The sequence below is a fragment of the Loxodonta africana genome, chromosome 3 (genome assembly GCF_030014295.1).
Source record: "Loxodonta africana isolate mLoxAfr1 chromosome 3, mLoxAfr1.hap2, whole genome shotgun sequence".
NCBI classification, from domain to species: domain Eukaryota; kingdom Metazoa; phylum Chordata; class Mammalia; order Proboscidea; family Elephantidae; genus Loxodonta; species Loxodonta africana.
Window position 1 is genome coordinate 97711100 of NC_087344.1, and position 19503 is coordinate 97730602.

The 19503-nt window shown below is 36.7% G+C and overlaps 1 protein-coding gene across 12 annotated transcripts in view; it reads right to left on the bottom strand.

Moving 5' to 3' along the window:
- Nucleotides 1–2928: 2928 nt before the first annotated feature.
- The window catches only part of MYSM1 (Myb like, SWIRM and MPN domains 1), a 51392-nt gene continuing 34817 nt past the window's right edge, over nucleotides 2929–19503 (bottom strand). For 6 of the 12 annotated variants that reach the window (XM_023549543.2, XM_003411053.4, XM_064282035.1 and 3 more), the window contains 7 exons: nucleotides 18939–18989; nucleotides 18155–18229; nucleotides 17365–17553; nucleotides 16240–16372; nucleotides 8151–8256; nucleotides 7904–7961; nucleotides 2929–6877 (listed from right to left, as the gene is read on the bottom strand). In XM_023549543.2, the coding sequence (XP_023405311.1) occupies nucleotides 6710–6877; nucleotides 7904–7961; nucleotides 8151–8256; nucleotides 16240–16372; nucleotides 17365–17553; nucleotides 18155–18229; nucleotides 18939–18989 (780 nt within the window). In that variant the 3' untranslated portion in view covers nucleotides 2929–6709. The other 6 variants (XM_023549542.2, XM_023549545.2, XM_023549544.2 and 3 more) reach the window with 6 other exon arrangements.

Below are 19503 nucleotides of genomic sequence, written 5' to 3' on the forward strand. Positions count from 1 at the left end.
CAAAATTTAATAGAAAAATGGGAACAACCTGATGTTCACTGAGAAGTGATCACACAAATGATGGCAAATCTGTACAACAGAATGCGGTGTACCTATTGCAACGAATGAGTAGATCTTCATGTGCGGATATGGGAAGATGTCCTCAATGAGAGATGTCCAGCAGTTGCAGATGTATAGTATAATCCTGTTTTTTAAAATATATAGGCTTTGTATATATTTAGAAAGAGTGGCAGGTTAAAGACCAGTTAATCCGCCAACACTGATTTTAGGTTGGGATTTCCACCTTATACCTTCTGTAGCCTTTGTCTATTACTTTCACAATTAACATACTCTTTTTTATACCCTATCCTGTAGTCAAAGACTTTCATCATTCCCTGAGTATTTCTCTTTCTTTACCTCCATGCCTATGCCAAGGTCACTTCTCTCTGGGACATATTTCCCCAAACGACATTTAACCAAATCCTAGCAGGCTGCTGAAGGTGACCTCTTCCATGAAACTGACCTCACTAACATTCCAGAGTATTCTCATTTGTCTAACCACCCACTAGCCTTGAAGTCTCACGCAGGTATTTACTGTCAATTCCACTTTGTACCTTAGTGTCTTACCTATTCACGTTGGGTTTTATTTCTTTAACCACTTGTCAGACAATAGGCTTGTTGGGAGAAGAAACCAAGATTCACTTACCTTTCTGTCCCCTACAGTGCTTGACATAATAGATGCTCAACAGATGTCTGCTGAATTAATGTAAGCTTTTTTTTTTGCAATTCAATGGATATATATTAATAATTTAGTAAAAGATCAAATAATCACCATTTTATTTTCAAAATTTTATTTACATGAAATCTTCAGTATGTTTGCTTCCCCTTAATTTTTATAAGATAAAACCTGAAAGTTTAAAGTCCACAGTTTCATAATATGCCACAATTATAGTAAGTGTGGGAGGAAAGGGTCAATCATTTTGAGGACAATCTTCCATAATTTTATAAACACTAATATGTATAACCTTTAATACAGATATAACATGGCATCATATTTAAATGTACAAAATAGCTCAAATCATTACACTTTATTACAGAACATTCCAAAACCCAAACTAATGAAAGAAATCCATAAACACTGATAACATTTGGGGAAAATAACAGCAATAGGTTTATCAATAATCATGCAGAACAACCAGTGAACAAATACAAAACATGTAATTCGCATGTCAGATCCACAAATTTAAAGATATACGACCAATCTATTTAAATCATGCTAGAATCTGAGCACTATTTTACAAACTACAGGTTGAAACAAGTGTTCTGTGATAACCTATGAAGTAGGAATACAAACAGACTTAATTACTAAGAGCCTACTCTAGGAAACCTCAAAGACAACAGATCAGGCATTTCCCCCCTGAAATTAATGTTCTTATGAATATGTACATAAACACCAAAGGAAAACAAATAACAATCCAGATATTACGAGCTAATTTTACCTTCTCAAATTTAGTTTTGTATAGAGCCTTAGCATAATCGCAGCTTCTGTGGGATGATTTTATTTTCTCCTGATTTAGTGGGGAAAACATTTATTCCCTGCCTTGTTCCAGAAAGGATTTAAGTAGTTTAAAAGACAGATTAAGAAAATTCTAGAAAGCACAAATTACAGGCTAAACGGAAAAAAAAAAAGTTTAAGAAAAGTTCAGGAAATAAGCTAAAGTATGTTACATTATTTTTCCACAGTGATTTTCTAGAAATATTGCAAATATGGCATTCATTTGTAATTTCTTTGTTAAATTTTGTATTAGCCCTGATGGAACAGATGCTTATAAAAATGAGTGTGCTCTTCTTTGTGCTTGCATGAAATAAGTTTTCCTAAATGCCGTAATGTGTGACTCTAAATTTAGTCTTTACCTATTGGCAGATGAAGGTACAGGTGAAAAAAATAAAATTAGGGTTCCCTGACTGAATTACTACCGAGAAAGCACAATGGGACGCCTCTGATGACTTGAGGATGAGGGCAGAAGTGACTACATTACAGGTTGCCAGGTGTCATATGGCTTTTGTAGGCACAAGATAGAGCATCAATTTTAGAACATTCTGACTCTCAGTTCCTTGAGTTCACCTTGTCAGGATAACAGTAAGGTAAAGAGGAAGAAAGCAAAGGCAGGAGTCCTGCTCAGGTTGGCAGAGAGCAGCAGGGGCTCTGATCCTGCTTAGTTTGCACATCACAGACCTCACCCCACACCTGGGGAGGAAGGACAGTTATGGAGAGAAGGTGAGGACTGGACGTAACAGCTTTAGGGAAATATGAATAAGTCTGTTCACCTCTATTCTAGAGGTCTACCTTTCAACAGATGACAGAACGAGTAAGCTTGTACCTGTATACTGAGAGGTAAGAAACAGAAAAAGTGGGGATGAAGGGAAGAATCTGAGGAAAATGAAGGGAGAAAAGAAAGGCAATAAGATGTTCCCCTTTGAAGTGTGGCCAGCAAAACTAAAGATTAGGAAAAAAAAAAAAGATTAAGAAGCAGAACAAAAAACGTCTACCTGAAGATAAAAAACCCCCTTTCTCCTATCCTTTGAGGATGAATGGTCCCAAACCAACACTCCTGAGTTTTTGTTAGGCAGGGAAGGAATGACATTCAGGTTTATAGATCTACAGCAGTGGGGATCACAGTGCTCTCGGCTGGGGTGGCAAAGCTGCCCTGGAGTTTGCTGTGGTGGGGGCGAGGAGGCAGTAGTGGCTACCGTTTTTCAATGACAACCTTCACAATACAGGCAGGGCCAACTTATCCATTAGACATAGTAGGCACAGTGCCTCAGGCCCGTAATATTTTTAGAGGCCCACGAGAACATTTTAATTTCTTTTAAAATCAGAAGAAAAAGATAAACTTTTAAAGTGAAGAAAAATTTTAATATATAATACGTTACGTTAACCGTTATAAAATGTAATTAAGTTTTTTTTTTTTTTTTACTGAGGAAGGAGCCCAATGAAGCACAAGTGCCTAAACCAACCAAACCAAGCTCCTTGACTTTGAGTCAATTCTGACTCAAAGTGACCCTACAGGACAGAGTAGAACTGCCCCATAGGGTTTCCAAGGCTGTAATCTTTAGAGAAGCAGACTGCCACATCTTTCTCCTACAGAGCAGCTGGTGGGTTTAAGCTGCCAACCTTTTGGTTAGCGCTTAACCATTGTGCCACCAGGGCTCCTTGCAAAAGCGCCTACAGCCCATGAAAGCCCTGAATATATGGCCAAGCCATTTGTAGGAAACAGGGACTGAAGATCACTCAAAAGGATGAGAGAAGAACAGTTTGAAGGCTAAAATAATGGAAGGGGACAGGAAAGTCTGATTTTGTTGATCATTCCACTGGTTTCTCATTTTTTAAATGCTACTTTGGGACTGTATCTTTGCTATATTTAATATTGGGAAAGTACTAGCGTTGATTTTTACTAGCCAAGCCAAACAACAAGAAAATGTTAAGCTCGTTCTTTTATAGCACTGTGTATAGGAAGAATCAGGATAAAGAGACTATTTTTAAGTCCTATCTCAATTTCTGTACCCATTATTTTTGTTGTTGTGTGTCATCAAGTTGATTCTGACTCACAGTCACCGTACAGGACAGAATACAAATGCTACATAGGGTTTCCTAGGCTGTAATCTGTACAGGAGCAGACTGCCAGGTCTTTTCTTCCACAGAGTAGCTGGTGGGTTTGAACTACGACCTTCTGGTTAGCAGCTGAGCACTTAACCACTGTGCCACCAGGGTTCCTCGTGTACACATTAGAGCTAGGAAAAAAACACGTCATTTGCCATCCTGCCTCCTGCACTTCCTGTGTTATACTCCCATTCAGTTCTAGCCTTCCCCTGTGTCTCTAAGACCCTAGCCTCACCTACCCTCACAGCCCAAGGGTGGCAGTCACAGGAATGTGGGTACCTGCAATTGCGAATTTATTTTAACCCCATGACAAGAGAAAAAAGGAAGCAAGAAGAATAAATGGGGGAGGAGGGCAGGAGTAAATTCTACTGTTCTAAAATTACACTCAGAAAAAAAGAGGGTGAGGATTTACAGTAAAATGTTAACTGTGGTTTGATGGAGAGTAGGATTGAGACATTTTTATTTTATTTATGGTTTTCTGTATTTTAAAAACTATTTTTCTTAAAATAAATACACTTTTATAATCAGAAAAAAGTACTCAGTAAATATTTTAAAAACTGTGCTATTAAGGTTTTAAACTTTGAAGATTGTCATATTCAAGTTCCTCACAGGCTGACTAGATGGCTGGCTGTAAATACGGTTAACCACTGGCATACAGAGAAACTCAGATCCGAGAAAAGAACTTTTAACAATTTCTATTACTTTCTATTATCAAAACTGATCAGTACAACAGGGAGATGTTAATCAAGAAATGTAGTTAATACCACTTTCTAGTATTTGTTCCCCTGATGTACAATAAGGATAAATACTCAGGTTTTCTGATTTTTAGTCTAGAGTCCTTACACCTCTCACTCCCAAAAGTAACTGCTTTATAAACTATGTTTCACTGTTTATCTTAAATGCACACAGAGAAACAGAGAATATTAAAGATTTTCTTTAAAAACCTGTGTTAATTTAAGAACTCAAATGGCTCAAAGTTCAAGGTGAATAGGCCAAGAGTAAGAATGAGCCATAAAATTTTAGACCTGGAAAGATACTGGGAAGTTAATTTAGACCTCAGTTAGACAAGATGATTTCAGGCCTAGAGAAGGTAAACTCTATTTCCCAAGATCATGAGACTGAGACAAGACTGACTCAGTCTGTCACCTAAAATTGACTCATTGTCCCTTCCTATACAGCCATATTCTCCCTTGGATAACCCAAAGAGCAAAAATACAGAATCGTACTCGTTTTGGGTATAATAAACCTTTTGGTAATAGAAATGATTAGAAAAAGGGTATAAATCTTTTCTCTGGTTAATAGAAATAAACCAAAACCTATAAAATTTTAATAAATCAGGTAGCATTACTGATTCCTTTTATTAAAAATGTAATTAGAGATAAAAAAAAAAAAAGCACCTATATGAGACCAAATGGTCACAAATTACTTTAAAACAAAGATGAGGAATGTAAGTGGGCAGGAAAAACAGATTAATGGAAAAAGAACAACCAGAATGGAAATAATGAGAACGTTTATACACTGTGAAGAACGTAACCAATGTCACTGAACAACTTGTGTAGAAATTGTTCAATGGGACCTAAACTGTTGTGAAAACCTTCACTGAAAACATATTATTTAAAAAAAATTTACTTAAAGGTAAATCATAATTCTGAGTTTTGCTGTCTGAAGATAATGCAAGAACTTATAGTGTCTCAGGGTCATGAATCTTAATATAAATCCTAAATGTCTGCAATTCTCTAGATCAAACATTGGAAAAAAAGGACCAGTTGCCTGTCTTTTGTGAGACCCATGAGCTAAGAATGGTTTTTACCTTTTTAAAGAGCTGCAAAAGGGTTTTAAAAAACACAAAAGACTATCTGATAGAGACTGCATGTGGTCCACAAAGCCTGGCCTTTCACATAAAAAATGTCTGCTGACCTCTGTTCTAGATTCAGAAAGCATAGGAAATTGGGTTGAATATGTAGTATGTCCTGGAAAGCTTTTTTGTTTTTTAGAATTAAATCTCTGATTTATTCAAGCTTTACTGTAATTTACCTCTTTCTCCTGATAGAAGGTAGTAGAAAAAAAAAATCTAGTTTGAGGGTTATGATTTCCTATAATCCACTTAAAAATGGTTCCACACACACTAATATAAGTAGACATAGAGTTGAAGCTATATTTAATGTAAATGTAACCCATAAAGAAAATGTTTCAGATAACTAAGAAAATGGTATGTCCTGTGCAGAGCTGGTGGCGCGCTGGTTAAGAGCCATGGTGAGCTATGGTTGCTAACCGAAAGGTCAGTAGTTCAAACCCATGGAAACCCTACAGGGCAGTTCTACCCTGTCCTACAGGGTTGCTATGAATCGGAAATGACTCGAAGGCAACGGGTTTTAGTTGGTAGTATTGTTACAAAATAAAACGGAAATAAATTTCTATGATTAAAAAAACGGCATCTGATTCTCTCCTTTGGGCCTTTCCTCTATCTGTTCTTTTAAGACTTTCTCCTCGTGCTTCTCTCACCTCCCCAGAGAATGTTGCTAGATGTATTAAATCGGCAGTTTTCAACTATTTTCAGCCCTAATTACCTCAGTGACCACCCATCTATACCCCATTTGCAACCATAAACAACCTCATCAAAACATATGGAGAAAACGGAAGTGCTTCTAAATGAGATATGAGATACCAAAAGTGGAATACAATAAAAGGCTGATTTCGGGAAGAAATAAAAATTACAGACACATGCCACTTATCTATCTAAATCCAAGAGTAAAGCAGAACACCACCGTAAGTTTTCAGTCTCCTGCACTGCCTACAGTATGCTACTGTATCTCACATGCTACTGCACGGTAGGTCTGGGACACTGGGCATGCCCTGGTTTACAGGACACTCTGATAATCACTAAATGAAAATAAGTCCCTCTCTCTTTCTTTTCATATGACTTATGTGGTGAAGTTTGGATTTTGTGAACTAGAGAAAAAAAAAATACCAAAGTTATGCCACTGTTAACTAAATTACAACAATTTCAAGGTTATAACTTTGAAAGTAGGATGTATCATGTCAAGACCAAAGTATCTTACTTTAAAATAATTACATTAACAATTCCTTTGGACCCATAGTACAGTTCTCTTCAGCTTCTCCATTCTCATGCTTGCTTTTATAACTGGAAAGGAACAAATTTTCTACTTGAGTCAAGAATTCTTCAGCAATGAAGCAATTGGTCACTTTACTCAGAGTTTTCCTCAGACACTCCAAAAGCTAGTTGAAAAGAAATGTTTTATATTGAAATCCGCAGTGTAAGAAGAGGGTTTGTTTGCATTACTATCGCTATTTTACCCCTCCCTAAATCTCACATTTCCTAACGCTCAAATGTAAAATATTCTCCTTAAATACAGTTGAAGATTCCCTTGTGTTTTATGACCATACAGCTGCTGTGTAGGAAACCACTGCCAAGGAATGGTTAGGCCAGTTCCTTCACGATTTTACGTAATGAGAGAAAACTGAGATTGCATATATGATGCTTTCTACTTTAGACAAATTCGGTGACTTTGCTCTTCTCTTCTGGTAGTTATATTTTACAAAGCAGGATAATCCAACAGGATAAAAATCTATGTCATACAAACACAGGACTCCACCATTTCAAAATCAGGATGCTCGAGTCTGTTTTCTGAAAAATGTGCAAATTAATTTTCCAAAAGCACACAGAAAAAGTAGATATAACAGAAAAGGGTAAAAAAATCTGAAAAAGAAGCTTAATAGGTTTAAATTTTCTATCCCCAAATTGCACTAAGAAAAAGAAAGACAAAGGTTGCCATTTTACTGGTCTTTAACTCATTATAGAAGCAAAACTAGAAGTGAAATAAATCATCAAAAACCTGCATTTCCTAACAGAATGTTAAATAAAATGACCATTTAAATTTAATTGCTAGATTTACACCACCATTCCTAAAAGTGATCAGTTAAGACTAAAATGGAAACATGGTGCTTTGAATTTAATAAAGTGAGAAAAATGTTCTCCATTGTGTACAATAATAATCTGCTAAGAAATTTATCAACCAACACTGGCAAATTTATTCTAAAGTAGTATTATTTCTATATACAAGCTTGGGCAAGAAAACACAGTACTAATTATCTCCTAGAAATTAATTTTAGAAAGGAAAAAGCAGTGAAGGAAACGTACAGAGGACATATCCAGAAAGCATTAGGCATCATGGGAAAACACATCAAGATGAACAGCTTTAGAATGTGTGAACAATGGAGCCAATTAAAATGAAGGCAGCTTACTTTCTGCAAGCAGGTCAGGTCAGAATCCCGGTGAAAGATTTTATCCATGGGAACACTGCTGTAGGAAGAAATATGAAAAAAAAAAACAAAACAAAACAATGAAACAAATCCTATAAACTAATCAGTTTTGTAATAAACTACCACTGATGCCATATATCACATTTTATATTTAACTAGGGTTTTCTCTAAAACATAATTTAATAAGAAACACTTCAGATGTGCAACCATCTTGAACTACAGCACGTACCTATGGGATAGCCTGTATTTTTCTATTATCCATCTTGTCTTTTCAAATACTAATTCCCACCGAGGTTCTTCTAACATCTGTTGTACTTCAAATTTGTACGGTAAACCTAGAAAAGCATAAAGAAGCACATTTTCATCAACTATCTCCAATCTCCTTTTAATTACTTAAAATTCCCTTCAGTGTTTTCATAAACATAGCTTGTCAGACCAGCTGAACGGCTCTTTAAACATAGTAGACATTCATTAAATATTTAATGCCTGACTGAACTTGGCCTACTAAGCATATTAATAATAATAAAAAAAAGAAAAGTAAAAGTGCCATTTGCGTGACACATCTATGCAAGGCACAGTGAAAGAGGATAATCACACAATGTATCATCCAAACCAAGACTTTTTGGGCAAAGGGGGACACTACTAATAACTATGCGAGAATCATAGGCTTCAATCAGGACTGTCCTAGGCAAACCAGACATTGTGATCCTAGTGCTAAGTTGTTTTACACAGGTTACACTTACAACAATGCTGTAAGATAGATGGCATTATTCCTATTTTACAGATGAGAAAACTGAGGCTGAGACAGGTTAAACAACCTGCTTAGGCTAGTAAAGTGGCCAAGCCTGGATTTTAAACCCCAGCAGGTTTGCCTGACTTAATACTAAACAAGAAATAGATTTGGAAAATGTGTGATTAATTCTGGGGAGGGAGTAACTGTACTTGAGTCAAAGCTGTTATATTAAATTTTATACGAAAGGAGTCCAGGGGACAGACATCATGTACAGGGGTAGAAAGGAAAAAAAAACCCCAAAGGATGAGCCTACTTAGAAATTTCTCTCAAAATCCCTGTAGTTGCAGTGTATTGAAAGAAAAGCTTAGCTGATTCATGACCAAAGGCCAATATTTTAATATTACAATGATAATTGTATCACTTAAATGGTGCTTATTATATGCCAGGCTTTATTTAGGTACTTTGCATATGGCAAGTCCCTTGACTTTCCCAACATGTCTCTTGAAGTAGCTATCATTATTAGCCCCATTTATTTGTTTATTTTAATGAGAACAGCGAGGCACAGAGAGGATAAATAACCTGTTCATGGTCATATGACAACTAAGTAGAGCTAGGACTGGAACGTGTGCAGTTTAGTGTGAGTGTCTAATGCTCTTAACCTTCACATTAAAACTGTCTTTCTACTGGGCTTCTGCCATAATGAGGCTTTTCAAGCAGATAAAATGCCAGCAAATCAGAAGACATGAAAAAATTAAGGAACAAAACCATGGATATTCTCTCTCAAAAATAAAATAAAAACAAAAACAAAAAACCCCACTGCTGTTGAGCCAATTCCAACTCAGAAGACAGAGAAGAACCACCTCATAGGGTTTCCAAGGCTGTAAATCCTTATGGAAGCAGACTGCCACATCTTTCTCCTGTGGAACAGCTGGTGGGATAGAACTGCTGACTTTCTGGTTGGCAGCCGTGTGCTTAACCACAGTACCACCAGGGAATTGTAATATCCTCTAAGAGGGCAATTTTTCAGGTGTTTGGAAGGAGGAAAGGGGATGGCAAGCCTGGTGACCTTTATAAAAATTTTTTTTTCCATTTTTCAATTCTCCTTTCCAAAAAAATTAACAAGAATGGCACATAGTACATAAGCTATTAAGCAAAAACTGTTTAGTTGATAACAATCACTTGATATACTCCAGTCACCTACTAAGCACAGATATCAGCCATAATCACGATTACCTATTGAAGACCTATTGGCCAAGCACTACATGCATTATTGCTAACTCTCACAACTACCTGGTCATCTCATTAACAAATTTTTCTCAAATTACAGATACAACAATGGACAATGAAAGAGGTTAAGTAACCTATACCAGATAACATAATCAGTAAATGTCAGAGCTGGGATTTGAGTCCTGGTAAGCAATTCCCACTCTTAATCAAAGGAGAAAATGGGAATAAAGAGAGGTAAATAAATGACAGAAAAAAAAAATGTAATTCTATGCAGTACTGTTAAGAATAATTTTTTAAGTAATAATACGGCACTGGACCCAGCAAAACTTCCCTTTTGTGAATATTTTAATCCACCAAAATAGTAACAGAAGAAAACTGATCAGAAAATGCTTAATCATATTTTAAAGGTATGACCTGAGTTAAAAGCACAGAGTATCCCACTGGCTTCTTGTTGTTCTAGAAAACCTTAATTCTTAAAACAGAGGATTTCCAAGGGAAGCAAAGTGAAAGACCTGGGATTAAGACCTAACATGCAGTGTAACATGGACAAGTCATTTACAAGGCAGCTCTAACAGAGCCTCTGTAATGATGGGGACATTGAATACTTCTACACTGCCCACTGGTAGTCACTAGTCACATGTGACTACTGAACACTTGAAATATACTTACAGCGACTGAGGGGCTCAATTTAAACAGCTTTATTGGGGTAGTTTACATACCAAAACTACATTCATTTAAACATACAATTTGGTAAATTCTGACATATGGGCACCTAATGTTAAACTGTGACCATAATCAAGATAGTGAACACCCCATTATTTCGTCAGTTTTGTTTTATGTATTTTGAATATTTCTTATTAGGTGCATACACACTTAAGATTACTATGTCCTCCTAATGAACTGATTCCTTTATCCTTATGAAATGACCCCTGTGCCTGGTTATATACACTGTTCTGAAATCCACTTAGACTGAAATTAATGTAGCTCTCTAGCTTTCTTTTTATTGCTGGCAAGGATCTTTTTTCCATCCTTGTATTTATAGGCTATTTCTAGCAACATATATTTATATCTATACTTTAAGTACATTTCCTATAAGCAGCATATAGTTGAGCCTTGCTTTATTATCCACTGATAATCTCTGCCTTTCAAGTGAGGTGTTTAGATGATTTACGTTAAATATAACTCTTGATATGGTTAGATTTTAATCTATGACCTGCTATTTTCTATTTGTTTCATCTGTTCTTTACTTATTTTTGTCTTCTTTTGGACTGAAGATTTTCCATCATTCCATTTTCTCTCCATGGCTGGCTTATTAGCGACTACTCTTACTTTTAGTGGTTGTTTACAGTATGTAGCATACTTCAAGTTATCACACAATCAAGTGGTATTATACCACTTCACCTGTGTGATAAAAACTTACCGTATATGTTCACTCTCCCTTCCAGTCTTTGTGGTAGTGCAAATTTTACTTTTACATATTTTATAAACTCTACACTATATTGCTATGATTTTTGTCTAAACAGTCAATTATCTTTCAAAGAGATTAAAAGATTAAGAAAAAATCTTTTAATATACTCATGTAGTTGCCACTTCAGCAACTCTTTATCCCTGTGTATAGATACATTTTTTTTTTTTTTAGATACATATTCCCAACTGACATAATTTTTTCTGCCTAAAGGAAATCCTTTAATGTTTACCGTAGTGCAGACATGCTGGTTATAATTGAGTTTTTATATGTCTAAGTTTTTATTCACCTGTTTTTGAAAGATATTTTCACTGGGTTTACAATTTCAGGTTAACAGTTGCTTCACTGTCTTCTCACGTTGTTTCTGATGCAAAGACTGTCGTGAACTTTCTCTTCGTCTGTATACATACATGTTTTTCTCTCTGGCTGCCTGTCAAATTTTCTCTTTAGCACCACCTTTAAGCAATTTGATTATGATGTGCCTTGGTGTGTTTTCATGTTTCCTGTGCTTGAAGTTCATTCATCTACTGGATCTGTGGGTTTCGTTTTTATCTAATTTGGGAAATTTTTGGGCAATCTGGCCAGATAAATCCCCCTTCTTCTTTAGGAACTCCAATTAAATGTAATTATTTTGAAACCATTATATGGCTCACAGTTGCTCCATTTACTTTTTCTTCTGGTAGTCCCATTACACATAAATTACACCTTCTGTAACCGTCCCACAGTTGTTGGATACCCCTTTCCATTTAATTCCTTTTTCTCTTTGCATTTCAGTTTCAGAAGTTTGTACTGACATTATCTTCAAATTCACTGATTCTTTCCTTAGCTGTGTCCAGTTTACTGGAGAGCCCCCTCAAGGGCATTCTTCATTTCTGTTACAGTGCTTTTCCTTTCTAGCATTTCTCCTTGATGTTCTTCTTAAGAGTTTCAAGTTTTCTCTTACATCACCCATCTATTCCTGCATATTGTCCACTTTTTCTATTGCACCCCTTAGCATATTAATCAGTTATTTTAAATCCATAATCTGATAAATGCTTCTTTAGACTTTTTTTTCTTGCCTTTTAGCATGGTTTGTGATTTTTGTTGAAAGCCAGACATGATGTATTCAGTAACAGGAACTGAGGTAAACAGGTCTTTAGTGTGAGGATTCATGTTTATCAGGCTAGAACTTACACTGTTTACTTGTTTGTTGTAGCTGTAGGTGACTGAAGGTTTAGTTTCCTCTAGTAGCCTTGTTTATGTCTCTCCTGTTGCCTCTGGTTTCTTTAGAAACTCCTTAAGTACAGTCTGTGCCTTGCAGTTCTTTAAGCCGTACTCCTCTATAATTACAAAGGAGCCGTGTTGATGTGGTACAGTGGGGGGAACATTAAGTGTTGTATAATCCGACGATTAGGTATCAGACTTTTAGTGGGCCTGGACCTGCTGGCTGCGACATTTACAAGTACTTCTTGGCTTCCTCCCACCTCCTTGAGTGCGACAGGAAGCTTGAGACAGCTGGAGTCAGGTATTTCCTTCCTTCACATCAGTTAGGCTCCAGTAGTCTTCCTTCAGGGCAGGAAGAGAACAGAATGCTCTGGGCATATTTCAAATCTCTGGGCCTATTTCAAATCACAGAAGTGTACCCTTAGGGGAGTATTCAATTCTCATGCTGGCTGACAGTCAGCCTTCACTTCTTTCCTACCAGTTTCCAGCTTCAGTGGCTTTTGCTCTCAGCAAGCTGTGATTCTCTATATTCTCCTGTCCCTCTAGTTTTTGTGGAAAAAGGGGGATTGGTTTGTCCAGTTCTCTGATGGATCTAAGAAGAGTGGTGGATTGGCAGTTTGTTCAGCTTTTTTCTTATTGTGAGGAGTGATGACTTCCAAGCTCTTCACACATCAGAGCAGAAACTGTTCTTCCACATCTTTACTTAACTTTCTGAACATATGGAATACGGTTATAACTACCTTATGATGGTCTCATCTGCTAAACTTAGCATCCGTGAAAGTTCTGTGTTGGTTATGACTGGTTTTTCTCATCATGTGTCATATTTTCCTGCATTCCCTGCATTCATAACTTTTGAATGGATTCAAGACTTTGCAATTTACTGACTGAGTGCTGGATATTTATGTATTTCTATAAGTATTCTTGAGCGTTACTCCAAGATATAGTTAAATTACTTGGAAACGGTTTGGTTCATTTGGGTCTTGCTCTTGAGATTTGTTAAATAGGGCCAGAGCGGTGTTTATTTTAGGACTAATTATTCCCCTGCTGAGGCAAGATGCTCTGAGTACTATACCTAAGCCCCAACAATTATGAGGTTTTCCTGTTTGGCTGGTGAGAACACTCTTCCTGGCCCTATGTGAGCATCTAGTACTGCAGTACTATTCCCTCCAATCCTTTCTTTCACGTGGTTCTTCTCCCTGCCTGGGGTATTTCGTCACATGCATGTGCTGGTCAATATTTTGTTAAATACTCAAGGCGTGTCTTCTACAAAACTCTGGCATTCACTCTCTCTGAGGCACTCTCTTCCTCTGGCATTCTGTCCTGCAAACATAGCTTCCCTGGTCTCCCTGGATTCTTATCTCTGTCACCTCAACTCAGTGAGTCTACCAGGCTCTGGGTGGGTTTCTTCTCTTTGTGCCATATCCTGGAAACTCTAGTAAGCTAGGATAATTGTAGGAGTCGCTCCATTTATTTCCCATCTCTCAGGGATCACATTCCCTTGCTGCCTAATGTTGAGATCTAAAAACCATTGTTTTATATATTTTGTCCAGTTTTTTGGTTGTTTTCAGGCAGGTTCTTGCTATTCCATTTTGGCAAGAAGTGGAATTCCAAGAACTGAATTTGAAATGTAATCTACTTCTAATTACTTTAAATTTTAATAACTAGTAGATATTAGCTAATAGCTGGGGTTAGTAGCTACTATATTAGAAAGCATCGTGGTAGAGGCTCACTCCCATAATCCAACAGACTGTGAGATTAAAAAATGATTTAAATTGAGAACAAGTTAATTGTGATTTCCCCTTTTATAATTTTTAATGAAATTTCACTAGACCAAAGAATGATATTATGCCAATACTCTTAATTCAATAAAAACCAAGAGAACGCTGAACATCTCCTAGATGCAAGGCATTTGATTAGGTACTACTAGGGATATGAAGACAAAACACAGCCCCTGTTATGTTTCTATGTGTTATAATTTAGATAAATTACGCTTTAAGACAAAAGCAACCATGAAGGTAGGAAAAAAAGTGTTGCAGATGCAAAGAGGACAGAGCAAGTAATAGTAAATGACGCAAGAGTATCACTGAGAAGTCTTTACCAAAGAGAGGACATCTGAGTGAGATCACTGAGAATGAAGAGAACTTAATTTTTTAAATTAGTACTTACTTCATGCCAGGCTTTGTGCTGGAAACAGTACAGAAAAGAGTACAATATAGTATCTACTCTCAAGGAGCTCATGATCTAATGAGGAAGAGAAATACAATGTGGTAACTGCAATGACAGTGTCCAGAGGATTATGGGCACCCAGGAAGGAAAAACCACCTAGATTGGGAAAAAAGAAACTTGCTAGAAAGGATAAAGAGGGGGAGGAACAAAAGTATGAAGGCATAAAACAGCAAGGTATATTGGATCTAGATACTACTAGAACAACCAAGTGCAAGGTAGTAATTGATAAGATGAGGCTAGAGAAGACATCAGACAGGAAGGCTCTTGAATACCATGCTAATAAACTCAGATCTTACTATGGATGTTATTAAGAAATCTTCTAAGGGTTTTAAAAAGGGGTGTGTGTCGGGGGGGAGGTTAATATAACCATATTTGTGCTTTAAAAAAAATCACTTTGGGACCAGACAATGGGTTGGAGAGAGATGCTGATGAAGAGTGAGCTACTTGTATCAGGTGGACACTTGAGACTGCGTTGGCATCTCCAGTCTGGAGGGGAGATGGGAGGGTAGAGAGGGATAGAAACTGGCAAAACAGTCACAAAAGGAGAGACTGGAAGGAGGGAGCGGGCTGACTCATTAGGGGGAGAGTAAATGGGAGTATGTAGTAAGGTGTATATAAGCTTATATGTGACAGACTGACTTGATTTGTAAACTTTCACTTAAAGCACAATAAAAATTATTTAAAAAAAACTCACTTTGGTAGTTGGTGGGGATAGATTCTGGGGTGATAAGACTTAAGTCAAGGAGGCGTGTTAAGTAAACAGTAGTCCAGAAATAAGATAATGAAAGCCTGAACTAGAACAGTGGTAATAAGGATGGAGAAGAGGGAACAAATATCCTAGCGATGCCATTTTTTCCCTCCAATCATTTCCACCCCACTTTTATACTCCCTTCCTTCTTGCCTGCTATACTACTTCCCTACCCAGAGTTGGCTGAACTTTAAATGGACATAAACCCTAAAGGAGCCAAGTCTTATGATAAGCTAAGCCAATCAAATTTTTTCTTGAGAAAGAATGGGAACTAAGAGATAAAAATAGTAGTTGTTACACCTGAATGGGGAGTTGGTGGCAGGGTGATCATTTTTTTTTTTTTTTTTTTATTTGCAAGACACAGCAGAGAAAGCCAGTTGGCACTTACGAAAAAATTGCCAAGAAAACATAGGCTTTGTTTTGTTTACTGCAATGTCTCCAATGTCTAGCACACACATTGATTGGCCGTAACTTTTTTCCACATTTTAATCCTTCTGGCCAGTGGTCAAGGCAGCCTAGTAGGGACTTGAATGTAGCAGGACATTATGGCGGGAGGGGGGAGACGGTGGCTGCACTAGGTGGTCCACAGTGCTTCTCCTGTTGATGGCACCAGCTTTTCCATCAAATAGTTTTGCATAGCTGTAAATTTCTTGTTTCTTAAGATGAAAAAACACGAGGTAGAGCACAGAATTGAGTTGATTTTGTTGAAAACTTACGATAGGAGCCATCTGGACTAATTTCATCACTTATAACCAGGCAGGTGATCTGGGAATAAGGTAAAGGATTGTTTCGATTATAGGGACTAACAATCATTCCAATGAACTTTGCACCTCCTCTGGAGAAGTAGCTCTATATTTAAAAGAAAGGGTAATTAGTTTCAACTATATAAAAAAAAAAAAAATTTTTTTTTTTTTTTTGTTACATACATGTAAAAGTCTATATTTATCCAAGCCAACACTGTAAACATCCAGGGGGGTAAAAATGAACAAAAAAGGTATGCTAAAAACTTCATATCCATCCACACAGCAATCAAATGTCTTATATACTCATTCCATGGTCTAAAATTTTCAGGCCAAAAAGTGCTTAACTCAATCTGAAATGATCCTTACATTAAATCATCTGGCCTGCAAAATTAATATTCCCCATGAATGTATTTACTAATTATATTCACTATCCTTCAGCTGTAGTCTTTATTAATATGGTAGTAATTTATAAACAGCTGCCTATGGCAACATTCACATATCAAACATAAAACTGCAGAAGAAAATAAAACTGTCTCATTAACAGATGTACTAGGAGCCCTAGTGGCACAGTGGTTAAATGCTTGGCTACTAACTGAAAGGTTGGCATTTCGAAGCCACCAGCCGCTCCAAGGGAGAAAGATGTGGCATTCTGCTCGTGTAAAAAGTACAGCTTTGGAAAATACAGTTCTATTTTCTCCTATAGGGTCAGTACGAGTTGGAGTCAACTCAAAGGCAATGGGTTTGGTTACGGGTTTTACTCAGAGACGCAAAATATATTATGTACAATTTGTTCAATTAGACCCCATTCCTGTCACTAGTTGTTCCCATTCACTTTTAAAGGCTCTGGGAGTAGTTATCACTTTTATTTCATGGCCTGTCTGTATTAAACAGATGATTTTTTCAAATGTTTGCATAAGCATGTATTGCTCTTAACAATCAGAAAAAAATGCTATTTCAAAACCCTAGATATAAAGAATATTACAAATGCAGTCTTTTACTAGAAACATTCAAAAGTATAATACGCTTAATAGAGGGCAACGGGGAGGGAGAACATGTAATCACTTACAGGACATATACATGTAATAGCCGTAAACACACCTGGTATTTGGCTTGGGTGTCAATATCTCGTAACGAAGGATTAGGATCAAAGGCAGGATGAGAATGATACCATCCAATAACACTATAGCCCCTAACCGCCAAGGTTTCTGAGGCCTGTGTTTGTGACACAGGATCCATCTCACACTGTAGTCCTGTACTGAGACTGTTACATGGCTCTGCTGCACAGACCTGTAAGGGATTGGTTCTCATATGATTAGACTGAAATCCTGTTGATTTATTCTTTTTACGTTTTCAAAAAAAGATATAGAAACCTTTAAGAGCCAAGCCTTTTATCTGATAAAACAGGCAGCCTGTAACTTTCAAATGGATTAAATGCAAAAAAATGTGATTGTATACTAGGAACACAGAGTGTATTTTTCTACTCAAACAAGGTTATGATAATAGTTTTCCAGGTCAGTCCACGTAATATTTGTACAGGAATACCCTTTCATTGACTCCTGGTATTTACACCTGATGCATACCAATTTTCAACTATAAGTGTTAGTACAAATTTCCTGGCCTCTCAGGAGCTGTAGCTTTCTATTGTTGTGAATAATGAAGAGCCAAAACCTGGCTGTGTTCTCTCTTTCTTGATGCTAAAAGGCAACAAGTTCCCAATATATGAAATGCTAAGTCACTTCTGGGAATATACAACTTTCTACATTTGCATATTCTCATTCATATCATAGGTAAAGTCTGTGTTTTAATTATATTCCCTGAATTTTATAAAAATACCTGGTATGGCAGCAGGACTAATAATTTAAAAATTTTAAAAATAAAAAGAACTTACTTCAACTATCTTATCAACTTCTGAGTATCTTCCTCCTAACAGACCAATCACTTCTGCCATAGAAACGTGAGCATGCTAAACGAAATAAAAGACAGGCTTAGCCCACATACCCAAACTCACTGGACGAAAAAATCAGAATAAAACTCACTTATCACAGGACAGTAATTTATAAGTATGGCAATTATGCTTTTCTAAGTTAAGTAGCACAGAAGACAAACTAGCTGCTAGGCTAGTGCAGAGACTTAGATTTGGGGTCTATCTTCATTGCCGCCTGAGCAGCTTTGAACCAAACGTTTGAATACTCCAAGACTCCACTTTTTCTACTTACAAAATGAAGATACCACTTGCTCTCTCTACTCAGGAAAGATATTACAAGGATAAAAAGTAAAAATCCTTCCGGACCTTTCCACAGAAAAATGCCATGAACAAACACGTAACCGTTAGAAGTTATCATTAGTTTATTTGAAAAAAGGAGCCTCTAAATTACAGGAGTTGTACGCTGTTGCAGTTATCTAGAAGGCAGCAGACATGGGATATTAGGAAATGAAAACAGGGTCAATGATGATAAACAGTCTGCAAAACTCACATTAATTTATTTTCTCTAAAATATGGAAACATGCAATTGTCTGGCTTTTCTCCAAAAGAAAAGACTTATTTTTAGATTTCTTGTAAAAGAGGATAGTTAAGATCCAAAATACACGTCTTCCATACTCTTACTCCTGCAATAAAAATACACAAGAATAGAAATCAGAATAACTAAGTAAACACAGTAGATTATCCTTACCAAATCCATTATTAAAAGTGCTTCTGAAGCCACTTTCACCTGAAATGGCTCCTGAAATAAAAAAAAAAAAAAAAAACAATGGGGGGGGCATAAAAATAAGAGATTTTATTCTCCCACACTGAAACATCCTTTTTCTTCTTTACCTGTCCTGCCAAGTTCTAACTTCTAGTCAAGGTTCAGTACAAACCAGACTTTACTTAAAATTACTATTCAAAACCCCATCATGGAGAAATTCCACTCTCATTTCCTGTTTTACTCATTTGACCTTTAACATACCAAGCTTTCACATACATATGCATTTCTCCAAAATCTGTATTTTTCACAAATAATGCACCCACACATAATATCACAGGGCATACCACACTTAAAAAATAGCATGGGGGGCGGGGGTTGTGTGGCTTGCAAAAAGAAAGGTATAACAGATGCGTTATTTGTGTAAAAACACGATAGACTGCAAATTCCTTAAGAGCAGGAATTATACTTGAAACTTCATTTCCATATTAACACAAAGTCTTGCATACACAGAAAAATAAATGTTTCATGTCTGCCAGGGAGGCATTATTCA